This window comes from Tachyglossus aculeatus, chromosome 3 (assembly GCF_015852505.1).
Source record: "Tachyglossus aculeatus isolate mTacAcu1 chromosome 3, mTacAcu1.pri, whole genome shotgun sequence".
Classification (NCBI taxonomy): domain Eukaryota; kingdom Metazoa; phylum Chordata; class Mammalia; order Monotremata; family Tachyglossidae; genus Tachyglossus; species Tachyglossus aculeatus.
In genome coordinates, this window is record NC_052068.1 from 89,725,110 (window position 1) to 89,749,178 (window position 24,069).

At 44.8% G+C, this 24,069-nt stretch overlaps 1 protein-coding gene across 2 annotated transcripts in view; it reads left to right on the top strand.

Moving 5' to 3' along the window:
* LOXHD1 (lipoxygenase homology domains 1) overlaps positions 1-24,069 on the top strand; it is a 260,830-nt gene that overhangs the window by 231,914 nt on the left and 4,847 nt on the right. For both annotated transcript variants that reach the window (XM_038744101.1, XM_038744102.1), the window contains 3 exons: positions 5,287-5,472; positions 18,917-19,087; positions 23,226-23,370. In XM_038744101.1, coding sequence (XP_038600029.1) covers positions 5,287-5,472; positions 18,917-19,087; positions 23,226-23,370 — 502 coding nt within the window. The remainder of the gene's footprint in view (positions 1-5,286; positions 5,473-18,916; positions 19,088-23,225; positions 23,371-24,069) is intronic.

Genomic DNA, 24,069 nt, shown 5'->3' on the forward strand with positions numbered 1-24,069 from the left:
AATGAGAAAGCGCTCCAAACAATGCCTAGTGAGATTTTTAAACATCTAATCCAAACCACAGCACACCCTGATTGGAGTTTTAGGACAGGGAAACAAGGAGATAGAAAGAGAGATTTAACCATCTGCTCCCAAACAACTCGAACATTTGTTAACATTTTTTTCTTCTTCTAGGAGGCATCTGGATAGGTTTATCATTATTATGGTATTTGCTAAGTGCTCACTACGTGTCAGGCACTGCAAGGTAAAATCATGTTGGACACAGTCCCTGTCCCACATGGGACTCAGAATCTTAATCCTCTTTTTACAGATGAGGTAACTGAGGCACAGAAAAGTTAAGTGATTTGCCCAAGGTCATACAGCAGACAAATGGCAGAGATGAGATTAGAACCCAAGTCCCCTGACTTTCAGGCCTGGGCTCTTTCCACTAGACCATGTTGCTTCTCTGATGATTATTTTTCGTGTGAAGAATTTGTGTTCATTTAGGCTTTGTGCAAGTGCAGTAGTCCAACTGCGTGCACAACCGTGACATCCTGAGGATACTAGTTCTAGAAGAGCTGGGCCCTTTAATCTTGGCCTTCTGCCCCCATCCCTGCACATGACCTGAGTCTGGCTCAGACCTTGTAAATGAGCTTCCCAGAACCAGAATAATAATAATGATGATATTTGTTATGTGCTTATTATTTTCCAAACACTGTTCTAAGCACTAGGGTAGATACAAGGTTATCAGTTTGTCCAAAGTCCCTGGCCCATATGGGGCTTACAGTCTTAATCCCAATTTTATAGATCAGGTAACTGACTCACAGAGAAGTGAAACGACTTCACACAGCAGAAACGTAATGATGCCAGGATTAGAACTCAGGTCCTTCTGGCTTCCAGCCCCATGGTCTATCCACTAGAACACTTTGCTTCTTTCTAAAGGTGGCAGGATGCAGGGAAGGGAGGGTAGCCAAGCACTTGCAATGGGCCACAGAGACAGTGGGAGGAAAGTATGTAAGTGTGGTCCTGAACCGAGGCAGGGGACTGGGTCAGATGACCTCATATCGTCTCATCCAGGCTTGGGAAATTTGTGAAAGCAAAGCCTTCCCTGACTTCTGAGGGTTTGGGGTAGGGCCTGAAAGGGTGGTAAATCCATAAGCTGCCATGTCTCCACCCAGCCTCAGCTCCAATAATGATAGCATTTATTAAGTGCTTACTATTTGCCAAGAACTGGGTAGGGACAATGCCACCAGATCTGAAATGGTCCCTGTCCTAAAAGGGACTTGCTGTCTAAGTGAAAGGGAGAACAGTTTTTCTCCCATTTTACAGATGAGGAATTTAATTCTCATTTTGCAGTGCCCCACACTTCAGTGCTCAAAAAATACCATTGATGATGAGGAAGAAATTGAGGCACGGAGAAATTTTTATTAATAATAATAATAATGGTATTTGTGAAGTGTTTACTATATGTCAAGCACTGTTCTAGGTTCTGGGGTAGATACAAACTAATCAGGTAGGACAAAGCCCATATAACAATAATAATAATAATAATAATGGCATTTATTAAGTGCATACTATGTGCAAAGCACTGTTCTAAGAACTGGGGAGGTTACAAGGTGATCAGGTTGTACCACACAGGGCTCAGTCTTAATCCCCATTTTACAGATGAGGCAACTGAGGCCCAGAGAAGTAAAATGACTTGCCCAAGGTCACACAGCAAAGACGCACCTAAGCCAGGCTGAGAATCCAGGTCCTTCTGACTTCCAAGCCCGTGCTCTATTCACTAGGCCATGCTGCTTCTTATAAGTGAGGGGCTCAAGGTTGCACAGCAAACAAGTGGCAGAGCAGGATTGAACCCAGGTCTCCTGACTCTCGGGCTCATGCTCTTTCCACGAGGCCTTGCTACTTTCCCTGCCAGATCTGGTCTGAGCAGAGCTCAGGGTCTGAGACCAGGTCCTTCCCGGGTGAAGTGGTACTGGAAGTGGAATCAGGCCTTGATCCTGGGAGCATAGGTGTGTTTTTGAAAGTCATCGATGGCCAGTGGCTACCCAACAACCAGCCACTCATCCCCAGTGGCTAATGGGAGCCACAGGGGTGTTGGTTCAAGGGCAGCCAGTGACGTGGACTGTGTTTTACCAGCCCTCTGGGAGGGCAAGGCTTTATAGCCTGAGGACCCTGTGGGTCACTGCTAAAGGAAGCATGTCCTATTGAGAAGCAGAGCAGACTAGTCGCCTGAAAGTCAGAAGGATCTGGGTTCTAATCCCAACTCCGCCACATATCTGCTGTGTGACCTTGGTCAAGTCACTTCACTTCTCTGGGCCTCATGTACCTCATCCGTAAAATGGGGATTAAGAGTGTGAGCCCCAGGTGAGACAGGCACTGAGTCCAAGCTGATTAGCTTTTATCTAGAGAAGCAGCGTGGCTCAGTGGAAGGAGCCCGGGCTTTGGAGACAGAGGTTATGGGTTCAAATCCCAGCTCTGCCACTTGTCAGCTGTGTGACTTTGGGCAAGTCACTTAACTTCTCTGACCCTCAGTTACCTCATCTGTAAAATGGGGATTAAGACTGTGAGCCCCCCGTGGAACAACCTGATCACCTTGTAACCTCCCCAAAGCTTAGAACAGTGCTTTGCACATAGTAAAAGCTTAATAAATGCCATCATTATTTTTATTATTATCTACCCCAGCCCTTAGGACAGTGCCTGGCACATAGTAAGTGCTCAACAAATTTCATAAAAAAAAGTGAAAGGCAGAAAGAGATGAAGAAAGGATCCTGGGTTAGTCATAAACTGGAAAACCTGTCCTTTGGTAATGGAGAGTTCAGCTGTATATGGGAGAGAGTTCTATCCCTTCAGGCTTCTCTTCAGGGTATCCATACCCTCCCTGCCACATTTAGCCTCTGATGCCATGTGGCCTTGGACAAATAATTTAAGCAATCCAGTTCCTCTGTCTGTAAAATGGGAATAATAACTCCTGCCGGCAGGAAACATTTGGAAATATTTGTTAAACTCTAAGTGCTTCAGGAGCAAAGGGGGTTTTAGTCATTATGTTTCTATTGCTGCATTGTTCACCTGGGGGTGTTTTGTCGAAAATCACACATCATGCTCAGGGTGTAAGGCTTTATAGAAGCCACAGAACCAACCAGATGAAGAGGATATGTTCTTTTTTAGGGGAAACTGATATCCCCTGATATTTTTCTATGGTCCCAGGAAGTCCTATAACCAGAATCCAGAATTCAGTCCTCTGCATATTGATCCCACAACTTGGCTGCTGCCATTCCTAACTCCTAATAACTGCTTAGGAGGAAGCAAATGGCCCATCATGAGGCCTAGGTGAGCTTCTTCTGGCTAGAAAGAGTGTGCTGGGAGTGGGAGAAGAAAGAATAATGGTCTTTAACTCCTGAGGAGTATTAATTGGTTGCATGCTGCTTTGGAATCTAATTAATCATTAAGTCAATTATTATGCTCCGATCACGTGCCCAGTACTATGCTAAGGCTAAAATGGATTCAAAAGAATCAGATCAATATAAGGCTTCCACTGAATGCACTTTAGGCCTCACCTCTTCAGGAATTTTTAAATGGTATCTGTTAACTTCTCTGGGGTTCAGTTCCCTCATCTGAAAAATGGGGATGAAGACTGTGAGCCCCACGTGGGATAACCTGATTACCTTGTCTCTACCCCAGTGCTTAGAACAGTGCTTGGTACATAGTAAGCGCTTAACAAATACCAACATTATTATTATCAAGTGTTTATTATGTGTAAACCCCTATTCAAAACACTAGGGTAAATGCAAATTAATCACGCTGGGTAAAGTCCCTGTCCTACATGGGGCTCACCAACTAACTAGTAGGGAGAACTAGAATTGAATCCCCATTTTGCAGTTGCTGAGGAAACTGAGGCACAGAGAAGTTAAGTGACTTGCCCAAGACCACACAGCTGACAAATGGCAGAGCTGGGATTGGGACCCAAGTCCTCTGGCTCCTAGGCCTGTGCCTTATTCATTAGGCCATGCTGCTTCCCACTAGGCCAGGCAGTGTCTCAAATCTTTCCCCAGTTCTCTCTCACAAACACTGGCAACCCCTAACAACTCTACTTCAACTAAGCAGCTGGCCTTGTCTCCATGGAGACCCCCTCTAGATTGAAAGGACTGTGCCCAACCTGATTAACTTGTATCTACCCTAGTGCTTAGGACAATGCTCGGCAGATAGTAAGCGGTTAAAAACTACCAGGATTTAATTCCCGTTTTTACAGATGAGGTAAATGAGGTACAAGCGCTTAGTACAGTGCTCTGCACACAGATTGAATGAATACAGAGGAGTGAAGTGACTTGCCCAAGGTCACACAACAGACAAGTGGCAGAGTTGGAATTAGAACCCACGCTCTCACTACCAGGCCTGTGTGCTTTCCACTTGGACACACCGTTTCCAATGTTCCTGTGCTTAGTCAAGGCCTGGTGAGCTCCCCTTCTGGGGATGGGAATGGAGAATGAATAAGCGCTCATTCCCACTCTTGACCCTATTATCTCATCTGCTTTGACCAGAACAGATCATTTATTCCCCACAGACCCTTCACATTAGGCTTCACACCCTAATGGATGAAGTTGTTTGACCAGTGGCAACGAGGCAGATGAGCCTAATGATTAGAGCACAGGCCTGGAAGTCAGAAGGACCTGGGTTCTAATTCTGGCTCTGCCACTTGTCTTCTGTGTAACCTTGGGGAAGTCACTTAACTTCTCTGGGCCTCAGTTACCTCATCGTTAAAATGGGGATTAAGACTGTGAGCCCTATGCTGCACATGGACTGTGTCCAACCCGATTAGCTTGTGTCTACCCCAGAGCTGAGCACAATGCCATGCACTTAGTAAGCACTTAACAAACAGCATTAAAAAACACACACTTTCAGGCTACTCACACCTTATTTATGTACATTAAGAAGATAGGAGGGGGCGGACCTATTGGGTGTCTTAAAACTGGTGATAAGCGGTTTCTGTTTGATATGGAGATAACAGGCAACCATTGGAGGATTTTGAGGCGTGGGGAGGTGCATGCAAAACAATGCGAGCAAAATGCATGCAAAACAATGTCTTAGAAAACGATCTGGGCAGAAGTGTGAAGTATGGATTGGAGTGGGGAATGACTGAAGGCCGGCATTTCAGAGAGGAGGCTGATGCAGTGGTCACAGTGGGATGGGGCAAGTATTTGGTCCGGCGTGGACCAATTAAGCATTTATTAACCAATAAATAACGATGGTGACTGATGATGGCAGTGGCTGCTCAATATAGGTTGTTAACTGACCAGCGGCATCTTTCTCTAGGCGCAGGAACAGATGCAAACGTGTTCATTATTATCTTTGGAGAGAATGGAGACAGTGGCACCCTGCCCCTGAAAAAGTCTGGCAACTGGAACAAGTTTGAGCGGAATGGGACAGATACGTTCAACTTCCCGGACATGCTGAGCCTTGGGGAACTCAGCAAACTGCGAGTCTGGCATGACAACAAAGGTAATTCAACTGCCACCATGAAGGAGGAGTTCCCCCTGCACCCCAGATCCTTGCCCCACCCCCCGGGCCTTGAAAGGAAAATGGTTCTGGGCTTGCACTGAGTGTGTGAGCAGTCTAAGGGAGGTGCTAGTTCTAGCTGAGAAGCAGTGGCTTGTCTTATGCCATTGATTCATCTCCCACCCGTAGCTACGCCGTGGACACATCTCTTCCAGAATGCCCCATCTCCTTCTGCAATCAGTCTGGTAGTGTATCTATAGGGTTTTCTTGGTAAAAATATGGAAGTGGTTTACCATTGCTTCCTTCTGCACAGTAAATTTGAGTCTCCACCCTCTTTTCTCTCCCATACTGCTGCTGCTGCTGCCCAGCACAGGGGAGTTTTGGCTTGTAGCAGATTGCCTTCCACTTGCTAACCAATGCTCAAGCTAGGAATGACGTGGATATGCCTCTGCTTGGTTCTCCCTCCTGTAGTCGAGACTGGTCGAGGACTGGAAACTCTCCAGGTGTGACCCTGAGATGGAGAGAAGCAGTGAAGCCTGGTGTAAAGAGCATAAGCCTGGGAATCAGAGGACCTGGCTTCTAATCTGGCTCTGCCACTTGTTATCATTATTATTATTATTAATATTGTTATTATTATATTTGTTAAGCACTTGCTAGGTGTCAAGCATCATTCTAAGTGTTACCGACATCCTCTTCCCTTCAGCAATATACGGGGGTACCTATGAGATAACACCCCCAAAACGGAAATAACCCTCATATCACCCCATTATAATCACCAATCCAAGAATGAGACAACACACCAAGTGGCACATAACAATTCCTTTTATGGCTCACCCATAAACTGGTTCAGGAGCCAGTGTACTCAGGCCTATAGATCAAAGACAATTGTCCACTGGACCCCTATTACAATAATTGTGGTATTTGTTAAGTTCTTACTACGTGCCAGGCACCGTACTAACCACTGGGATGGATACAAACAAATCTGGTTGGACACAGTCTCTGTCGCACATGGGGCTCACAGTCTCAATCTTCATTTTACAGATGAGGTAATTGAGGCACAGGAAAGTGAAGTGATTTGTCCAAGGTCACAGAGCAGACAAGTAGTGGAGCCGGGATTAGAACCTGGGTCCTTCTGACTCCCAGGATTTTGCCCTAACCACTAGGCATTGCTGTTTCTCATGCTACCCTTCTGACAATTCTTGCCCCTCCCTGGTTCTATCCTTAAGGTGGGCATCCTTGCCTCTGTCATCAATCTGAGTGGTTGTGGGTGTTTCTGAGGTGCGTCTGCATATTTCGAGGTGTCCCCTGCTTGGAAGACTGCACAGCTTTTGCAATAGGGTCATGGCCAGATGAGCTAATATGTCCTTCTTGGATGTATTGTCTGGGAATTGTTTCCCTACACCTTCAATATTGCCATCCTCAATACTTGAAACCCAGTTGTTCCATCTAAAGTGTGTTGATAACTACCTTGAACCCATCCTCCTTTAATTAATTAATCAGTCATATTTATTGAGTGCTTACTGTATGCAGAGCACTGTACTAAGCAATTGGAAGAGTACAATAGGACAGAGTAGGTAGACACATTCCCAGCTCACAGTGAACTTATCGGCTCAAGGGGGAGATAGACATTAATACAAATGCAAGAATTATAGATATGTACATAATCAATCAATCCATTGCATTTCTTGAGCATTTACTGTGTGCAGAGCACTGTACTAAGCGATAGGGAGAGTAAAATAGAACAGAATACAATAGACACAGTGCCAATGGGAAGGAGTTTTTGTTTGATGTGGAGGTAGATGGGCAACCACTGGAGGTTCTTAAGGAGTGGGGAAACAGACTGAACATTTTTGTTGAAAAATGATCTGGGCAGCAGTGTGAAGTATGGACTGAAGTGGAAAGAGACAGGAGGTAGGGTGGTCAGCAAGGAGGCTGATAAAGTAATCAAGACAGGATAGGATAAGTGCTTGGATTAACATGGTAGCAGTTTGGACTGAGAGGAAAGCGGGGATTTTAGTGATGTTGTGAAGATCAAACCTGCAGGATTTAGTGGCACTGAATAAGTGGGTTGAATCAGAGAAATGAGTCGAGGATAACTCTGAGGTTACGGGCTTGTGAGACAGGATGGATGGTGGTACCATCTACAGTGATGGGAAAGTCAGAGGGAGATCAGGGTTTGGATTCTATTTTCTATTTGTGTTCTATTTACTTTTGCATGGCTCCTGTTACCAGCCTTTTGCATTACTGCCAGGAGCTCCTGCTCTATCCCACTCTCCTGCATCTTACAGCATTCCCCATACATATGGTTTGAGTACCCCAACATTGACTCTTCAACCTCAATGCATAGCCTCTGTAAAACTAAACATTGGTGAAAATACAAGTTATTCAGGTTGTACACAGTCCCTTTCCCACACAGGGCTCAGCGTTAAGTAGGTGGGAGGACAGGTATTGAATCCCCATTTTACAGTTCAGGAAACTGAGGTACAGAGAAATGAAGTGACTTGGTCAAGATCACAGCAAGCAACCATCAGAGCCGGGATTGGAACCCAAGTCCTCTGACTTTATAGGCCTGTGCTTGTTCCATTAGACCATATGGCTTCTCAAGGTAAGTCAGGTTCAAGTCTTTGTGCCTCAGTTCCCTCATCTGTGAAATGGGGCTTTAATACCTGTTTTTCCTCTTATTTAGACTGAGTTCCATGTCAGAAATGGATTGTGTCTGACCTGATGATCTTTTATCTATCCCCAGTGCTTAGCACATATTAAGCTAGACTAGAGTAATAATTTATTTACATTAATGTCTGTCTCCCCATCTAGACTCTTAGTGGGCAGGGAATGTGTCTGTTTATTGTTATTGGACTCTCCCAAGTGCTAGTACAGTGTTCTGCACATGGTAAGCATTCAATAAGTACGATTTACTGACTGACTGATTTAAGCGCTTAACAAATACCACAAGTATACAATCAAACATGGAGGCACCATGACATATCATGAGGTGAAGTCTGGGAGGCCTTGTTTCCCAGTGAGATGCTGAAGCTCCTCTAGATTGTAAATTTGTCCTCTAGACTGTAAGCTCATTGTGGGCAGGGAATGTGTCTGTTTATCGTTGTACTCTCACAAGCACTTAGTACAGCGCTCTGCACACAGTAAGCTCTCAATAAATACAATTGACTGATTGATGGGACCCACCAGCTGAGGGGGCCACCAGTATTTGCTCCTCTTTGTTAAAGAATCAGTGTGAAACCGTGATTATCCACCTGTCACTTCCTCCCAGCTACCAGAGAGATCTGAATATGAGATTGTGGCCCATTCGATTCCTGATTCCATATGTCGCTGGGATATAAACTGGTTTGAGACCAAAGGGGTTTGTGACTCTGTTTTCCAATGGGGAATTCATGAAAATTATTATAAAGAGATTGCTTTCCCCTTGGAAAATTCTTAAGCTCCCTTGATGATAAAGCTGTTATCTGATTGAATATTTCAAGCTTGGAGAAAAAGAGAGTTGAATTATTGGGTTCTGAATCTTGCAATTTCTCAGATCCCACATCCTCTAGGCTTCCTTAGCATGTGTGTCTTAGTACGTGAGCTGAACACTCAACAGCCTCCTCTCGTTATCAATTCCTTCTTCCAAAAAGCCCAGAGAAGCATCCATGATACCACAAGTTCTGATTACAGCTCCGCAGAGCTGGGGCCTGGCTAGAGGCATCGCTCCCAAGCATCTATCATAGTGCTCTGAATACAGAGGGTGCTCAGTAAATACCATTGATTGGTCCTTATGGATGGGGAAACTGAGGCAGCAAAATCTCATCTCCCTCTCTACCCCAACAACGTTCTGGCATTACAGGCCTGGAAGTCAGAGGAACTAGGTTTTCATTTCAGCTCCACCACTTACCTATTGTGTGACCTTGGCAAGTCACTTCACTTCTCTGTGCCTCAGTTCCCCATCTCAAAAATGGGGATTCAGAACCTGTACCCCTCCTATTTAGAGCCCTGTGAGCCCCAAGTGGAACCTGATTATCTTGTATCTACCCCGGAATTTAGTACAGTGTTTGACACGTTGTAAGCAATTGCTCGTCGTGGGGCAGGAAATGTGTCTGTTCTATTGTTGCATTGTACTCTCCCAAGCACTTAGTGCAGTACTCTGCACACAGTAGGTGCTCAATAAATATGGTAGAATGAGTTACTATTATTATTATTGTTGTTACTATTATCCCCTGGATGCCCACCTGAAGCTTTGAGAAGGGTAATAATAATAATAATAATAATAATAATGGGATTTATTAAGCGCTTACTATGTGCAAAGCACTGTTCTAAGTGCTGGGGAGGTTACAAGGTGATCAGGTTGTCCCACGAGGGGCTCACAGTCTTAATCCCCATTTTACAGATGAGGTAACTGTGGCCCAGAGAAGTTAAGTGAGTTGCCCAAAGTCACACAGCTGACAAGTGGAGGAGATGGGATTTGAACCCATGACCTCTGACTCCAAAGCCCGTACTCTTTCCACTGAGCCACGCTGATCAGATCTTACTCCTCTGGCTCATCTGGACGGTTCTACATTAAATTCTTCATTAAAATTATTATGCAGAGATGGTTATCCCCCTTGGGGAAGGCAGACCAACACATGCATGGGAAGAATGACCCAACATTGATCACTTCGAAGTTCTCTGAGTTCTAGAAAAGCAGCATGGCCCAGGGGAAAGAGTAGGGACCTGGAAGCCAGCAGAAATGGGTTCTAGTGCCAGCTCCTCCACTTGTCTGCTGTGTGACCTTGGGTAAGTCACTTAAATTCTCTGTACCTCGGTTCCTCATCTGCTAAATGGGGATTTAATACCTGTTCTCCCTCCTCCTTAGACTCTGAGCCATGTGTGAGACTTGATAATCTTGCATAATAATAATAATAATAATAATAATGGCATTTGTTAAGTGCTTACTATGTGCCAAGCACTGTTCTAAGCCCTGGCGGGGGGGGGGATACAAGGTAATCAGGTTGTCCCACGTGGGGCTCACAGACTTAATCCCCATTTTACAGATGAGGTAACTGAGGCACAGAGAAGTGAAATGACTTGCCCAAAGTCACACAGCTAACTGCACTTAGTACAGTGCTCTGAACACTGTAAGCGCTCAATAAATATGATTGACTGATTGATTGATTGATTGGCAACTGGCGGAGCCGGGATTTGAACCCATGACCTCTGACTCCCGAGCTCCTGCTCTTTCCACTGAGCCATGCTGCTAATCGTTTGGGAAGACTCTGAGCAGATGGAATAGAGGGCAGGGATGGTGATGTTCTGGTGAATCTCCCCCGTGTGGATAACCAAACTAGGTATTTCCTCCACTCCAGATGCCCAATGCCATTGGCTCCCCCAACCCAATTCTGCCTTGACAGTGGGCTGGGCCAACTTTTCCTTTCTCCCCACTGCCTTACAGTGCATCTTCCCCGTGCATAGTACAGCCCCAATGCATGCATGTGCATATCTGTAATTTATATATTTATATTGATGTCTGTCAATGAATCAATCAAATGTATTTACTGAGCACTTACTGTGTGCAGAGCACTATACTAAGTGTTTGGGAGAGTACAATATAACAATATATCAGAGTTGATAGACACATTCCCTGCTCACAATGAGTTATTTCCCCCTCTAGAATGTAAGATCCTTGTGGCCAGGGTATATGTCTACCAACTCTGTTAAATTGTACTCTCCCAAGTGTTAGTAGAGTTCTCTGTACACACAATACATGCACAATACATACGATTGATTGATTGCAGTGCTTGGGATATAGTAAGCAATTTACAAGTGCCTCTATCATTATTATTATTACAATCATTGTTATTATTATTATTGTTATAATTCCAGCAACTGCCAATCATATTCCTTGAGGTTTCTCCATGGGCATGCCTGTGAGCTCGTTGTGGACAGGGATTGTCTCCCTTGTACTCTCATTGTACTTTCCCAAGTGCTTAGTATAGTGTTCTGCATTGAATGAATGAATGAATGAATGAATGAATGTGTCCATCTGCCCTTAAGTCAAAAGGGATCTCAAAGAGTAAACGGGGGTCCTGGCTTCATCTTGAGAAAATGGAGTCTTGTGGTTCAGTCATTCCTTTCTGGCAATCAATTAATCAATCAATCTATCAAAGGCATTTATTGAGCACTGATTATGTGCAGAGCACTCTACTAAGTGCTTGGGAGATTACGATACCGTAAAGTTGGTAAACATGATCTCTGCCCTCAAGGAGCTTATAATCTAGTGGGAAGAGACATTAAAATAAATTACAGATGGGGAAGTAGAAGATTATAAGATCTGTGCACAAATGCTTTGAGGGTGGGGGGGGAGACCTACTGAAAACTCACCTCCTCCAGGAGGCCTTCCCAGACTAAGTACCCCTTTTCCTCTGCTCCCCCTCCGCTCCCCATTTCCCCGACCCACTCCCTTTCCTACCCCCTCACCCCAAAGCACTTGTGTATATATGTACATATTTATAATTATAATTCTCTTTATTTTTATTAATGATGTGCATATATCTATTATTCCATTTATTTATAATGATGCTACTGATGCATGTTTACCTGTTTTGATATCTGTCTCCCCGCTTCTAGACTGTGAACCCGTTGTGAGCAGGGATTGTCTCTGTTGCTGAACTGTACTTCCCAAATGCTTAGTACAGTGCTCTGCACACAGTAAGTGCTCAACAAATATGACTGACTGAATGAATGAATGAATCAAAGTCCCAAGTATTTAGGCAACAATGACAGTGGAAATAATAATAATTATGGTATCTTGTAGGTATTTATTAGCTGTCAATCAATCATTCAACTGCATTCATTGAACACTTACAGCATGCAGAGCACTGTATTAAGCACTTGGGAGAACATAACACTGTAACAGACATATTCCCTGCCAACAATGAGCTTACAATCTAGGGCAGCATGGCATAGTGGATAGAGCAGGGGCCCAGGAGTCAGAAAGTCATGGGTTCTAATCCTAGCTCTGCCACTTGTCTGCTGTGTGACCTTGGGTGAGTCACTTCACTTTTTTGTGCCTCAGTTATCTCATCTGTAAAACAGGGATTGAGACTGTGGGCCCTGCACGGGGCAGGGATTTTATCCAACTAAATTTGCTTGTATCCAGCCCAGGGCTTAGTACAGTGCCTGGCACATAGTAAGTGATTAACAAATATTATTATTATTATTATTATTATTATAAGACCACTGTGCTAAGCACTGGGAAAGTTACAAGATGATCGATCAGGTGCAGATGCATCCCACATGGCCCTCACATTCTAAGAGGGAGAGAAGAAGACAGGAATTTTATCCCCATTCTACAGATGAGGAAACTAAGGTACAGGGAGGTTAGGTGCCTTGCCCAGAGTCACCCAGCAGACAAGTGGTAGAACCAGAACTAGAACCTGAGAAACAGCATGGTCTAGTGGATGGATCACACGTCTGAGAGTTGTAAGGATCTGGGTTCTAATGCCAGCTCTGCCACTAGTCTGCTGGGTAACCTTGGACAAGTAACTTAGTTTTTCTGTGCCTCATCTGTACCTCAGTTACTTCATCTGTAAAATGGGGATTAAGACTGTGAGCCCAATGTGGACATAGACTGTGTCCAACCTGATTAGTTTGTATCTATCCCAGCTCTTAGTACAGTGCCTGCCACATAGTAAGTGCTTAACAGATTCCACATGCCAAAAAAAGAAATGGACGGGAAAGGAGGGAGGAAAATTGTATGGAAGAGGACTAAGGAGACAGTTGAGTCTGAACCCCTATTTGATTGCTGATAAGGAACAGCGATGAGTCCCATGTGGGACATGATGTAGGACATGGACTGTGCCCAACCTGGTTAGCTTGTATCTACTCCAGTGCTTAGTACAGTGCCTGACACATAGAAAACACTTAACAAACACCGTTAAAAAAAAAAGATTCAGAGCTCTGCATCTCAGAACTCCGGATTTCCCAGGCCAAATACCCTCCCAATCCCCACATGGGGAAACACCATTAAAGATCCATCACCACGTTCAGGGACACGTTCTGGCTTAGAATTTGCCAAAGTTGTTAAGCTCTAATTTCATTTCCACTTTAAAAGGTAAATATTTGTGTGGTGGGGTTCTTCCTGTAGACTGGGTAGTTCTTGAAATAATCTAATCTGATTCGAATTGGAACTGCTTAGCAGTACTCCAGGAGTAATCAGTCTTAATAACCAGCATTGCTGGGAACCTTCAGTCTTCCAGGTCTTTGCATTTATCTTCCACGTTTGTCTGGGTCTTTGTTATAAAAGCGTTTAAATTAGAAACTCGGGTTTTGTGCAAATTAATCTTGTCTTTCCCCCACAAAAAATAAAAACCTCTGTAAGAGAGAATATACATTCTATCTTAATCATAAAACATGTTTTCATTTTGCTTTGAAATCAGTCATCTCAAAAACTTCACCTATCACAAATTTACACAAATGAAAATGAGGATGAATTAGGGGGAAGGCATAGGGGGAATTTGTTCATTGACTCTAATGATGTCAAGTTATTGTTTAGGTTTTATTATAACAGTTCCAGCCTTGATTTAATATTCAGCCACTCTTGGACTTGGACAAATGTGGTTACCGTAAATAACATATCTTTTGGGGAGGCAAGTATCCATTCTAATTAAGCATGGATTCCAAGGAATTCCCACTGGATAATGATTTGTATTCTGTTTTCATTTATCCTTAGTATGTGGGTGACTTATGTGGATATGATAAGGCATTCCAGCTGATGATATGACTGCCAACAGTTCAAGGGAAATCCAAGCCCAGAAGGCTATGGAAACATGCCATCTTTCAGTGGCCCCCTGGGTCTCTGTGTCTGGTGTTCTTGGATTCTGATTCTAGCCCTGCTTCTGCTCTCTTTCTCTCCAGTGGGGGAGGAATGTGGTGGAAGCCAAATCTATCACTCCATGGTCTTTTATGCGAGACCTGCCGTTTCCTGACTTCCTGAAGAGGATCCACCTTGCATGATCAAGGATGAGCTTTATCATTCTCGGTGGGGTTTCAAACCTATTCTGCTTCCGGGAACTTCCTTCCCTCAGAGCAACGGTCCCATTCATCATCTTGATCTTATACTTCCTCAAGTCCAAAAATCTGAGATCCCCTGGTTTAAAGGAGTCTGTTAGTGATTCATGACAGTTGGGCCCCTCAAGTAACAGGCTCCGTATCTAATTCACACTTTTATACTCTTTCCCAGTGCTTAGTATAGTGCTCTGCACATAGTAAGAACTCAATAAATATGATCTATTGATTGAGTAGCTCCTTCTGAACACAAGCTTTGCATGGAAAGAGAGACAAGGAGGCAAGAGAGAAAACAATGCCAGGAGTTACAAACATTCAATTCAATGACATAGCAAGGGACAACCTTTTCTTATGCCTATTGTGGCAGGGATAGTGGATCTTATGTTGATCACACACACATTCATGAGCAAGCTTCACTGTCAAAGGTGTCTTCTTTGAATACAAGGGCTACTATGTCTTGCAAAAAGGGTTAATGTTTTGCTATACTGCTGGCAAATGGATAATGAAAAAATAAGTGAGCAGCGTGGCTTAGCGGAAAGAGCTCAGGCTTGGAAGTTAGAGGTTGTGGGTTCTAATCCCGCCTCTACCACTTGTCAGCTGTGTGACTTTGGGCAAGTCACTGAACTTCTCTGTGCCTCAGTTACCTCATCTGTAAAATGGGGATCAAGACTGTGAGCCCCCTGTGGGACAACCTAATTGCCTTGTATCTACCCCAGCACTTAGAACAGTGCTTGGCATATGGTAAGTACTTAACAAATACCAACATTATTAAGTGAAACTTCTCTATCATGAACCATTCTGCTTTTGAAGACTATTAAAAATGACTTCCCTTCTCCAAGATAACTTCCAATTCCTACAACTTTTCTTCTTGAGTCTTATTTCTTGTCCTCGTTATCGTTTTTACTGTTCTCTCTGGAATTACTCCAGGTAATTCCATTGCCCCTCTAAAATGCTGTGCTTCCAACTGGACAGAGGTCACCGAACAGATATTTTGAAGGTCATTACCCAATTATCTGATTCGTGGGTGATTTCTGAAATACAGCTCTAAGTACTTTTTTGGCTAAGGTCCCTGTTTATGTTCAATAAAAAAAAAAATTAGCCTTTAAAAGAAGTCTTAAGCAATGGGCTGAGATGGTTGTGTGGTCTGGAGTGGAGTTCCAGAGTCATTTTCTCTGACCTTTCTAGTTTTCGGGGGAGGTGAGAGAGGGATCCTGCTCTGCCTTACACCTGATCCTCCCAAATACAGGATAGCAGTTTGGGAATTCCAGGGAAGAGAGTGGGATGAAGATAGGGAAACGAGTTAAATTATGAATGGGAGAAGAATCAGAGAATTTCTTTGCAAGATGTTCACTGTTACCAGTCTAAAATAGGTGGATTTCTTGATCCATGGATAATCTTTTGCTGGAGGCGATAGAATTTCTTCCTCTGAGCTTGGGAATAGTGCAGGCTCAGCAGAAGGAAGTTGGGAGGGAAAAAGGGTATATAGAAAGGAAAGAAATAGAATCCAAATGTGCAAACATCAGGGCTGCTTAGACTGCTGCTGCCTCCTCCTCCGCCCCTCTCCTGCCTTCTAAGCCCTCCATCTTTTTTCCAATTAATCGATCAATCATATTTGACTTTGACGGTGATGGAGAGCTTTGGAGCCAACAGTGAGGAGTTCCTGTTTGTTATGGAGGTTGATAGGCAACCACTGGAGATTTTTGAGGTGGGGGGTGATATACCCTGAACGTTTTCATCATTTTCAGAGGTATTTGGGAGGTGATTAAAGAGTAGAACTGCTTTCTACTCCAGGAGTCCTGCTCTTTAAGCAGCCCCCTCCCCAGGTTGACCCTGGGAGACCTGGATTCCAGGGTCCAACTTTGCCCCAGCTCCAACTTGAGGAGTAGCAGGGGTTAGGAGGGAAACTCTGAAGCTAAGAAGAAGAACACCATCCCTTCCAACTTTCTCATCCCAGCATCACCAATAATGTCCTTCTTAGGGTCAGGGAAGAGGCAGACCCTAAAACTAGCCCAGCTTGTAGGGTGAGCCCCCTGGCAATGGTTACTAGATGACTGGGACACTGCTAGTCTGATGGGTAAATGGAGTGATTGCAAACGACCATTGCAGCATTTTGGGAGGAGGTGGGCTTCTCTGCCATAACATGAGAGCTATGGGCAGAACTGGGCAGACCAGAATCGGAACATAGCTTTACTAAGGGATTGTCCAGAGTCAAGCTTCACATCCATTTGCTGTTTTCAGCTCTGCTTGCAGCTGTAGGTCTCTCTCCCTCTCTGGTCACTGACTGCCTGGTTGGGACCAACCTGAAGAAGGTTTCTAGGTGGTGAGATTGATTCTCTCCACTAAATAGATATCCTTGATAAAAATAGGACTTTTCCCCATCATTACGGGACAAATCCCATGGTCTTTGCAACCCATAAACATTTGAGCCCATTTTTTATCCATATGGATACAGGATGTATCTCCATCTGTGGGTAACTTTAACTTGAATTAATCTTTTGTATTCTTTCCAATACGTTTTGTATTTCTAAAGCGCTTACTATGTGCCAGGCACTGTTTCTTGGGGAGATACAAGGCAATTAGGTTGGACATAATAATAATGATGGTATTTGTTAAGCACTTACTATGTGCAAAGCACTGTTCTAAGCACTGGGGATGATACAAGATGATCAGGTTGTCCCGTAAGGGGCTCACAGTCTTAATCCCCATTCTACAGATGAGGTAATTGAGGCACAGAAAAGTTAAGTGGCTTGCCCAAGGTCACACAGCTGACAAGTGGCAGAGCTGGGATTCGAACCCATGACCTCTAACTCCCAAGCCCGCGCTCTTTCCACTGAGTCACGCTGCTTCCCTAGTCCCTGTCCCACATGGGGCTCACAGTCTTAATCTCCATTTTACAGGCGGGGTAACTGAGGCCCAGAGAAGTGAAATGACTTGCCCAAGGTCACACAGCAGACAATCTAATCCTGGCTCCACCACTTATCTGCTGTATGACCTTGAGCAAGTCACTTCACTTCTCTGGGCCTCAGTTCCCTCATCTGTAAAATGGGTATTGAAACTGTGAGCCCCACATGGGACATGGATTGTGTCCAACCTGAATTGCTTTTATCCCCCCCCCCCCCCCCCCAGCACTTAGTACAGTGCCTGGCACACAGTAAGTGCTTAATAAATGATATTATTATTATTATTATTATTATTATTATAAGTGGCAGAGTAAGGTTTAGCACCCTGGTCCTTCTGATTTCCAGGCCTGTGCTCTATCCATTAGGCCATGCTGCTTTGCTGAAATATTGATTAAACATTTCCTTTGGTCATTACTTTATCTTAAAGTCTTGTACAACCGTAGTTTTTAGAGCTTTGCAGAGGTAGTAAAGAGATTCTGACTGTCCTCCCTTCCCTCTCTTTTTCCCTGGGGAACGCTGAGGGTTTAAATTATTCATTTTAATCCCTGTTCAGGGCATACCAGCCAAGCAGCCCCAGACTCACAACTTTGAATCTAATAAGATGCCTATGAACTTGTGTCTGCTAATTCTGTTGTATTGTACTCTCCCAAGCACTTAGTGCAGTGCTTGGGAACACTGAGCAAGTGCTCAATAAATACCATTGATTGATTGATTGAATGATTTTAGATTTAGGCACATATCCTACCACTGGGGCAAAAGAGTGTGGGATATTGCTCTCCAGGCAATAGTTTGTCAAGGATCTCACTGGATCTCATGGGATCTTAGATCTAGTCAATCAGTTAATGCTATTTATTGAGCACTTACTCAGTAATCCCAAACCCTATACTAAAAGCTTGGGAGAGTACAATGCAACAGAATTAACAGACATATTTCCTGCCTGTAAGGAGCATATTTAAGAGGGGAGAGGTAGCAATAATAATGGTATTTACTGAGTGCTTACTATTTGCTGAGCAGTGTAAGCTCCCCTACTAGACTGTGAGATTCTTGGGGGCTGAATCCAGCCTGCACACTCAATTTTATTTACATTTTCCTAGCACTTAGTACAGGGTTCTGCATTCACTTAGTGTTGAATAAACCATTGAGAAGCAGTGTAGCCTAGTGGGAAGAACGCCAGCCTGGGAGTCAGAGGACCTGGGTTCTAATCCCAGCTCTGCCTCTTGTCTGCAGCGTGACTTTAGGAAAGTCACTTAACTTTTCTGTGCCTCAGTTACTTCACCTGTAAAATGAGGATTAAGACCCTGATTAAGACCTCTCCCTCCACCCCACGGCACTTATATACATATTCCTAATTTATTTATACTGATGTCTGTCTTCCCCTCTAAACTGAAAGCTCACTGAGGGCAGGGAGCATGTCTACCCACTCTGTTATGCTGTGCTCTCCCAAGTGCTTAGTTCAGTGCTCTGCACACAGAAAGCACTCATTAATACAATGGATCGATTCTCTCCACCAGGGTTATTTCCCGGCTGGCACCTGGAGTCCATCAACGTGAAGGACAATTCCTTGGATGAGACATTCCGCTTCCAATGCGACTGCTGGCTGTCCAAGAGAGAGGGAGACAGACAGACCGTCAGAGACTTCGCCTGTGCCAATAATGAGATCCTGGAAGAGCAGGAGTTCACCAGTGAGTCTTGTGCAGAATCTCAGGGTGGGATCACATGGCTGTTTATTGACATCAGCTCCACTGGGGATGAGAGATGCATTAACCTTCTCCGCTTTGAACAGGGAAGGGAAAATAAATCATTGGCATCTGGGTCACCATGTCAATCAAACTTCAGTTTAATCCAGGGCCCGTAATCCTGGGTGTGGGGAAACTTTGAATTTACAAGCAACAAGGTAAATCTCATCGCTTCCAAGGAGGAAAAACTCCTTCAGTTCCCATAAATGCCAAGAAGGTAGAGGTTTGGGCTCAGACTTCTCCCGAGGAAGTAAACGTCTGATCTAAAGTCTTCCGTTTCTCCTTCATTTCAGTGATTCAAATAAAGGAGAAGCATTAGATCACATGTTTCCCTCCTCAGGAGCCAGGGCTGACCTGTTCTGGGCAATGGACTGCTTCCCAAGTTGTTTTCTGGCCACCGCGTGAGGTAGCAGAGGTAAATAACGCCAAATGGGAAGGCAGTTCCACCCAACACCTCATGTTTCACTCAATCAGCTCTTCCCCTCCTACTTTACCTTACACCAACCTACTCTCTGTTCCTTAATCTCATCTATCTCACCATCAAACCTATGTCCATGTCTTCCCTCCTGGAAGTCCCTCACCCTTTATATCCCCAAAACCACCATTCTCCCCACCTTCAAAGCCATCTTAAAATCACATCTTAAAGAGACCTTTCTTGAAGCCCCCTTATTTTCCCTTCTGCATCACCTATGCATTCGGTATTCTTTAAGCACTTGATGTACATCCCACCCTCAGCCCCACAACACTTATGTACATATTGTTATACTCTGCCATTTCCCCATTTGTAATTTACATTTGTGTCTGTAAGCTCCTTGTGGGTAGGAATCGTGCCTACCAACTCTAATGAACTGTACTCTCCCCAAAGCTTAGTACAGTGCTCTGCACTCAGTAAGCACTCAGTAAATATCACCGATTGATTGCTTGATTATCAGTGTAATGGAAACCTTTTCTTAGCACTTGCTTTTCTGAAATCCATATAGTACGGCAGAGCATCTGTCTGGGCAGGAATTGGAAATGACAAAGAGACATGGGACAGCAGAATTTTACACAGAGCTTCCTGCAAGTTTTCAGGAAGGATTCCTGCTCAGAAAGAAGCCTCCTCCTTGGCCCCAGATGAGTGACACATCTTCTATGTTCACTAGAAGCAGTGTGGACTAGTGGTTAGAGCATAAGCCTAGGATAAAGCATGGGCCTAGGAGTCAAAAGGACCTGGTTCTAATCCCAGCTCCTCCACTTGTCTGCTGTGTGACCTTGGGCAAGTCACTTAACTTCTCTGTGCCGCAGTTACCTCATTTGTAAAATGGGGATTAAGACGGAGAGCCCCATGTGGAACAGGGACTGTTTCCAACGCTTAGTACAGTGCCTGACATACAGTACGCCTTTAACAAATGCCATTAAAAAAACTATAGCTCTGGGTGTCTGTCAGTCACAAATCAATCAATCAACAGTATTTAAGGGGCATTTAGTCCGTGCCAAAAAGTGTACTAAGCACTTGGGAAAGGACAATATAGGTAGTTGTCCTGATTCCTGTCCTCAAGGAGCTTAGGGCTGGGGGAGACTCTAAAATAAATTTACCTCTAAAATAAAATAGAGGCATGGTGTTCAGGCTAAAGGGCTGCTTTACTCAGAAAGTGGCAAAGTACAGCTACTGAGGTGCCCTGCCATCTGGTTAGCAGCTTCTTCATTCAAGGTAGCACCTGAACACTCAGATGCAAGGGACTCTCACCACTATTTCAGGCTGGAGTTTCTGCTCTAAGGTGCTTTTAATTCAGTGATGTTTCCCAGCTTATCAGCGGATACTCAGGTAGATCCCTCGCATAATCCACTGCAGTGTTTTTTTAAGGGAAGATGAGGATCGTTTTTTAAAATTAATTATGTATTTCCTTGAACTAACTGCTGGATCTCTTTAAATGCTTGCTTAAATTTTGCTATGACCTCCCTCTGCCCATTCGCCAAGCTAGCTCTCTTTCTCCCTTCAAAGCCCTACTTAGAGCTCACCTCCTCCAGGAGGCCTTCCCAGACTGAGCCCCCTCTTTCCTCTCCCCTTCCCATCCCACCCACCCTACCTCCTTCCCCTCCCCACAGTACCTGTGTATATGTTTGTTCAGATTTATTACTCTATTTATCTTACATGTACATATTTACTATTCTATTTACTTAGGAGAGTACAATATATCAGCACTCCAGGTCGGGGGAGGACGTGGGCTGGGGGTCGATGGCAGGACAGGTGAGAACGAGGCACAGTGAGGAGGTTAGCAGCAGAGGAGCGGAGGGTGCGGGCTGGGCTGTAGAAGGAAAGAAGGGAGATGAGGTAGGAGGGGGCTAGGTGATGGAGAGCCCTGAAGCCGAGAGTGAGGAGTTTTTGCCTGATGCATAGGTTGACTGGTAGCCACTGGAGATTTTTGAGGAGGGGACTAACATGCCCAGAATGTTTCTGCACAAAGATGATCCAGGCAGCAGCGTGAAGTATAGACTGAAGTGGGGAAAGACAGGAGGATGGAAGATCAGAGAGGAGGCTGATGCGGTAATCCAGTCACGATAGCATGAGAAATTGAACGAGCAGGGTGGCACTTTGGATGGAGAGGAAAGGGCAGATCTTGGCGATGTGTGGAGGTGAGACCAGCAGATTTTGGTGATGGATTAGATGTGAGGGGTGAATGAGAGAGCAGAGTTGAGGATGACACCAAGGTTGCAGGCTTGTGAGAAGGGAAGGCAGTGCCATCTACAGTGATGGGAAAGTCAGGGAGAGGGCAGGTTTGGGAGGGAAGATAAGGAGTTCAGTCTTGGACATATTGAGTTTTAGATGTTGGGCAGCCATCCAGATGGAGATGTCCTGAAGATAGGAGGAGACACAAGCCTGAAGGGAGGAAGAGAGAGCAGGGGCAGAGATGTAGATTTGGGTGTCATCAGCGTAGAGATGATAGTTGAAGCTGTGGGAGCGAATGAGTTCACCAAGGGAGCGAGTGTAGATGGAGAACAGAAGGGGACCAAGAACTGACCTTTGAGGAACCCCGACAGTAAGGGGATGGGAGGGGGAGGAGGTGCCTTCAAGGAGACTGAGAATATCTGAGAATTGATATTGATTTTGATTGATATTGATATTAAGACTGAGAATACCATATGCAAAGCACTGTTCTAAGCACAAGGTGATCAGGTTGTCCCACTGGGGGGCTTTTACAGATGAGGTAACTGAGGCTCAGAGAAGTTAAGTGATTTGCCTAAGGTCACGCAACAGACACGTGGCGGAGCCGGGATTAACAGTGTGTGCATTTCACCGGAGTTCTCCTCAGATCCTAGAGGTCCCTAGGTGGTTCAGTGAGGAAAAAAGTCCTGGAAATGGAGCAGCCTGATTTCACCAGTTTCTAGCTCTGCTTGAGGCCCTCGGGCATCTTCCTGCTTACCTGGCTTGGAACTTACTAAACAGACTGGAAAAAATTACTCAGTGATCCCTCATTGCTACTCAACATGTCTGTCCCTTCCAGAGAAGCAGTGTGGCCTCATCTGTAAAATGGGGATTAAGACTGTGAGCCCTGTGTCCATTAGGGACTGTATCCAACCTGATTATGTTGTATCTACTCCAGCATTTAGTACAGTGCCTGGTACATAGTAAGTACTTAATGCCCCAATTATTATTATTCTATCGGGTGTGCTATTTATCCTCCCTCCAATATTTAAAATGAACTCTGCTTCCACTCCAGTTGAAGCTGAATGTGTTTACCGTGTGCAGAACACTGTACTAAGAGCTTGAGAGAGTACAATAGAATGGAGTTGGTAGATATGTTCCCTGCTCACAAGTAACCTGCTTCTGCAGAGCAGCTGTGTACTCCTTGTAGCAGAACACACATGCTTCTGTGACACAGCCGTGAACTCCTTGTAGCAGAACATGCCTGTTTATATGGAGCAGCTGTGAATTGCTTGTAGCAGAACACGCATGCTTCTGAGAGGCAGCTGTATACTCCTTGTAGCAGAACATGCATGCTTCTGCAGGGCAGCTGTGTATTCCTTGTAGCAGAATGTGTGTGCTTCTGTGGGGCAGCTGTGCATTCTTTGTAGCAGAATGTGCTTCGCTTGTGTTTTACTGCAGCGTACGAGATCGCCATAGAAACGAGCAATGCGCCTGATGCGGATACCAGGGAAAATGTCTGGCTAATCTTAGAAGGGAAGAAAGATCGATCTAAAGAGTTCCTGATAGAAAATCACTCCAGGCCCAAGGAGCGGGTGTTTAAAAGGTAAAGGATGGAGTCCTCCACAGGGTAGGAGGATGAATCCTGGGGAGGACCCCCTTCTACTGCAGCCTGCATATCCTTAGAGAGAGCATCTGGGGAACGGCAGTACCCATCTGTTCTGGTTGCTAGGATACAAAACACATTCTTCATTTCTGGTATCCTCTGCGGCCAGGTTTACAGCTGCAGAGCATCTGAGCCACCGATATCCCCTGTTGACTCCTGGCAGCCTTGCCCAGTAGGAAATAACAATAACTGTGACATTTGTTAAGTGCTTATTATGTGCCGAGCACTGTACTAAGTGCCAGTGTAGACACAAGACAATCAAATTGGACCCATTTCCTGCCCCATATGGGACTCACGGTCTAAAATGAAGTAAGATTTAATCCCCATTTGATAGATGAGGAAACTGAGACACAGAGAAGTGAAGTGACTAGCCCCGTGGCAGAGCCAGGATTAGAATTCAGGTCCTCTGACTCCCCAGCCCTTGCTCTTTCCCCTAGGCCACACTGCTTCTCAGCACCCAGCCTTGTACCAAAGGATTGGAGCTTGAAGCGCAGACTGTCTCGATGCCCTCGACATGACTCTGAGAGGTGGACTGCTGCCCCCTCAGTGGTTAGGGTCATGACAATCAGGCACTTAATCAATGTGTGGTATTTATTTAGTGCTTAATGTGTACAGAGTACTGTATTGAGAGCTTGGGAA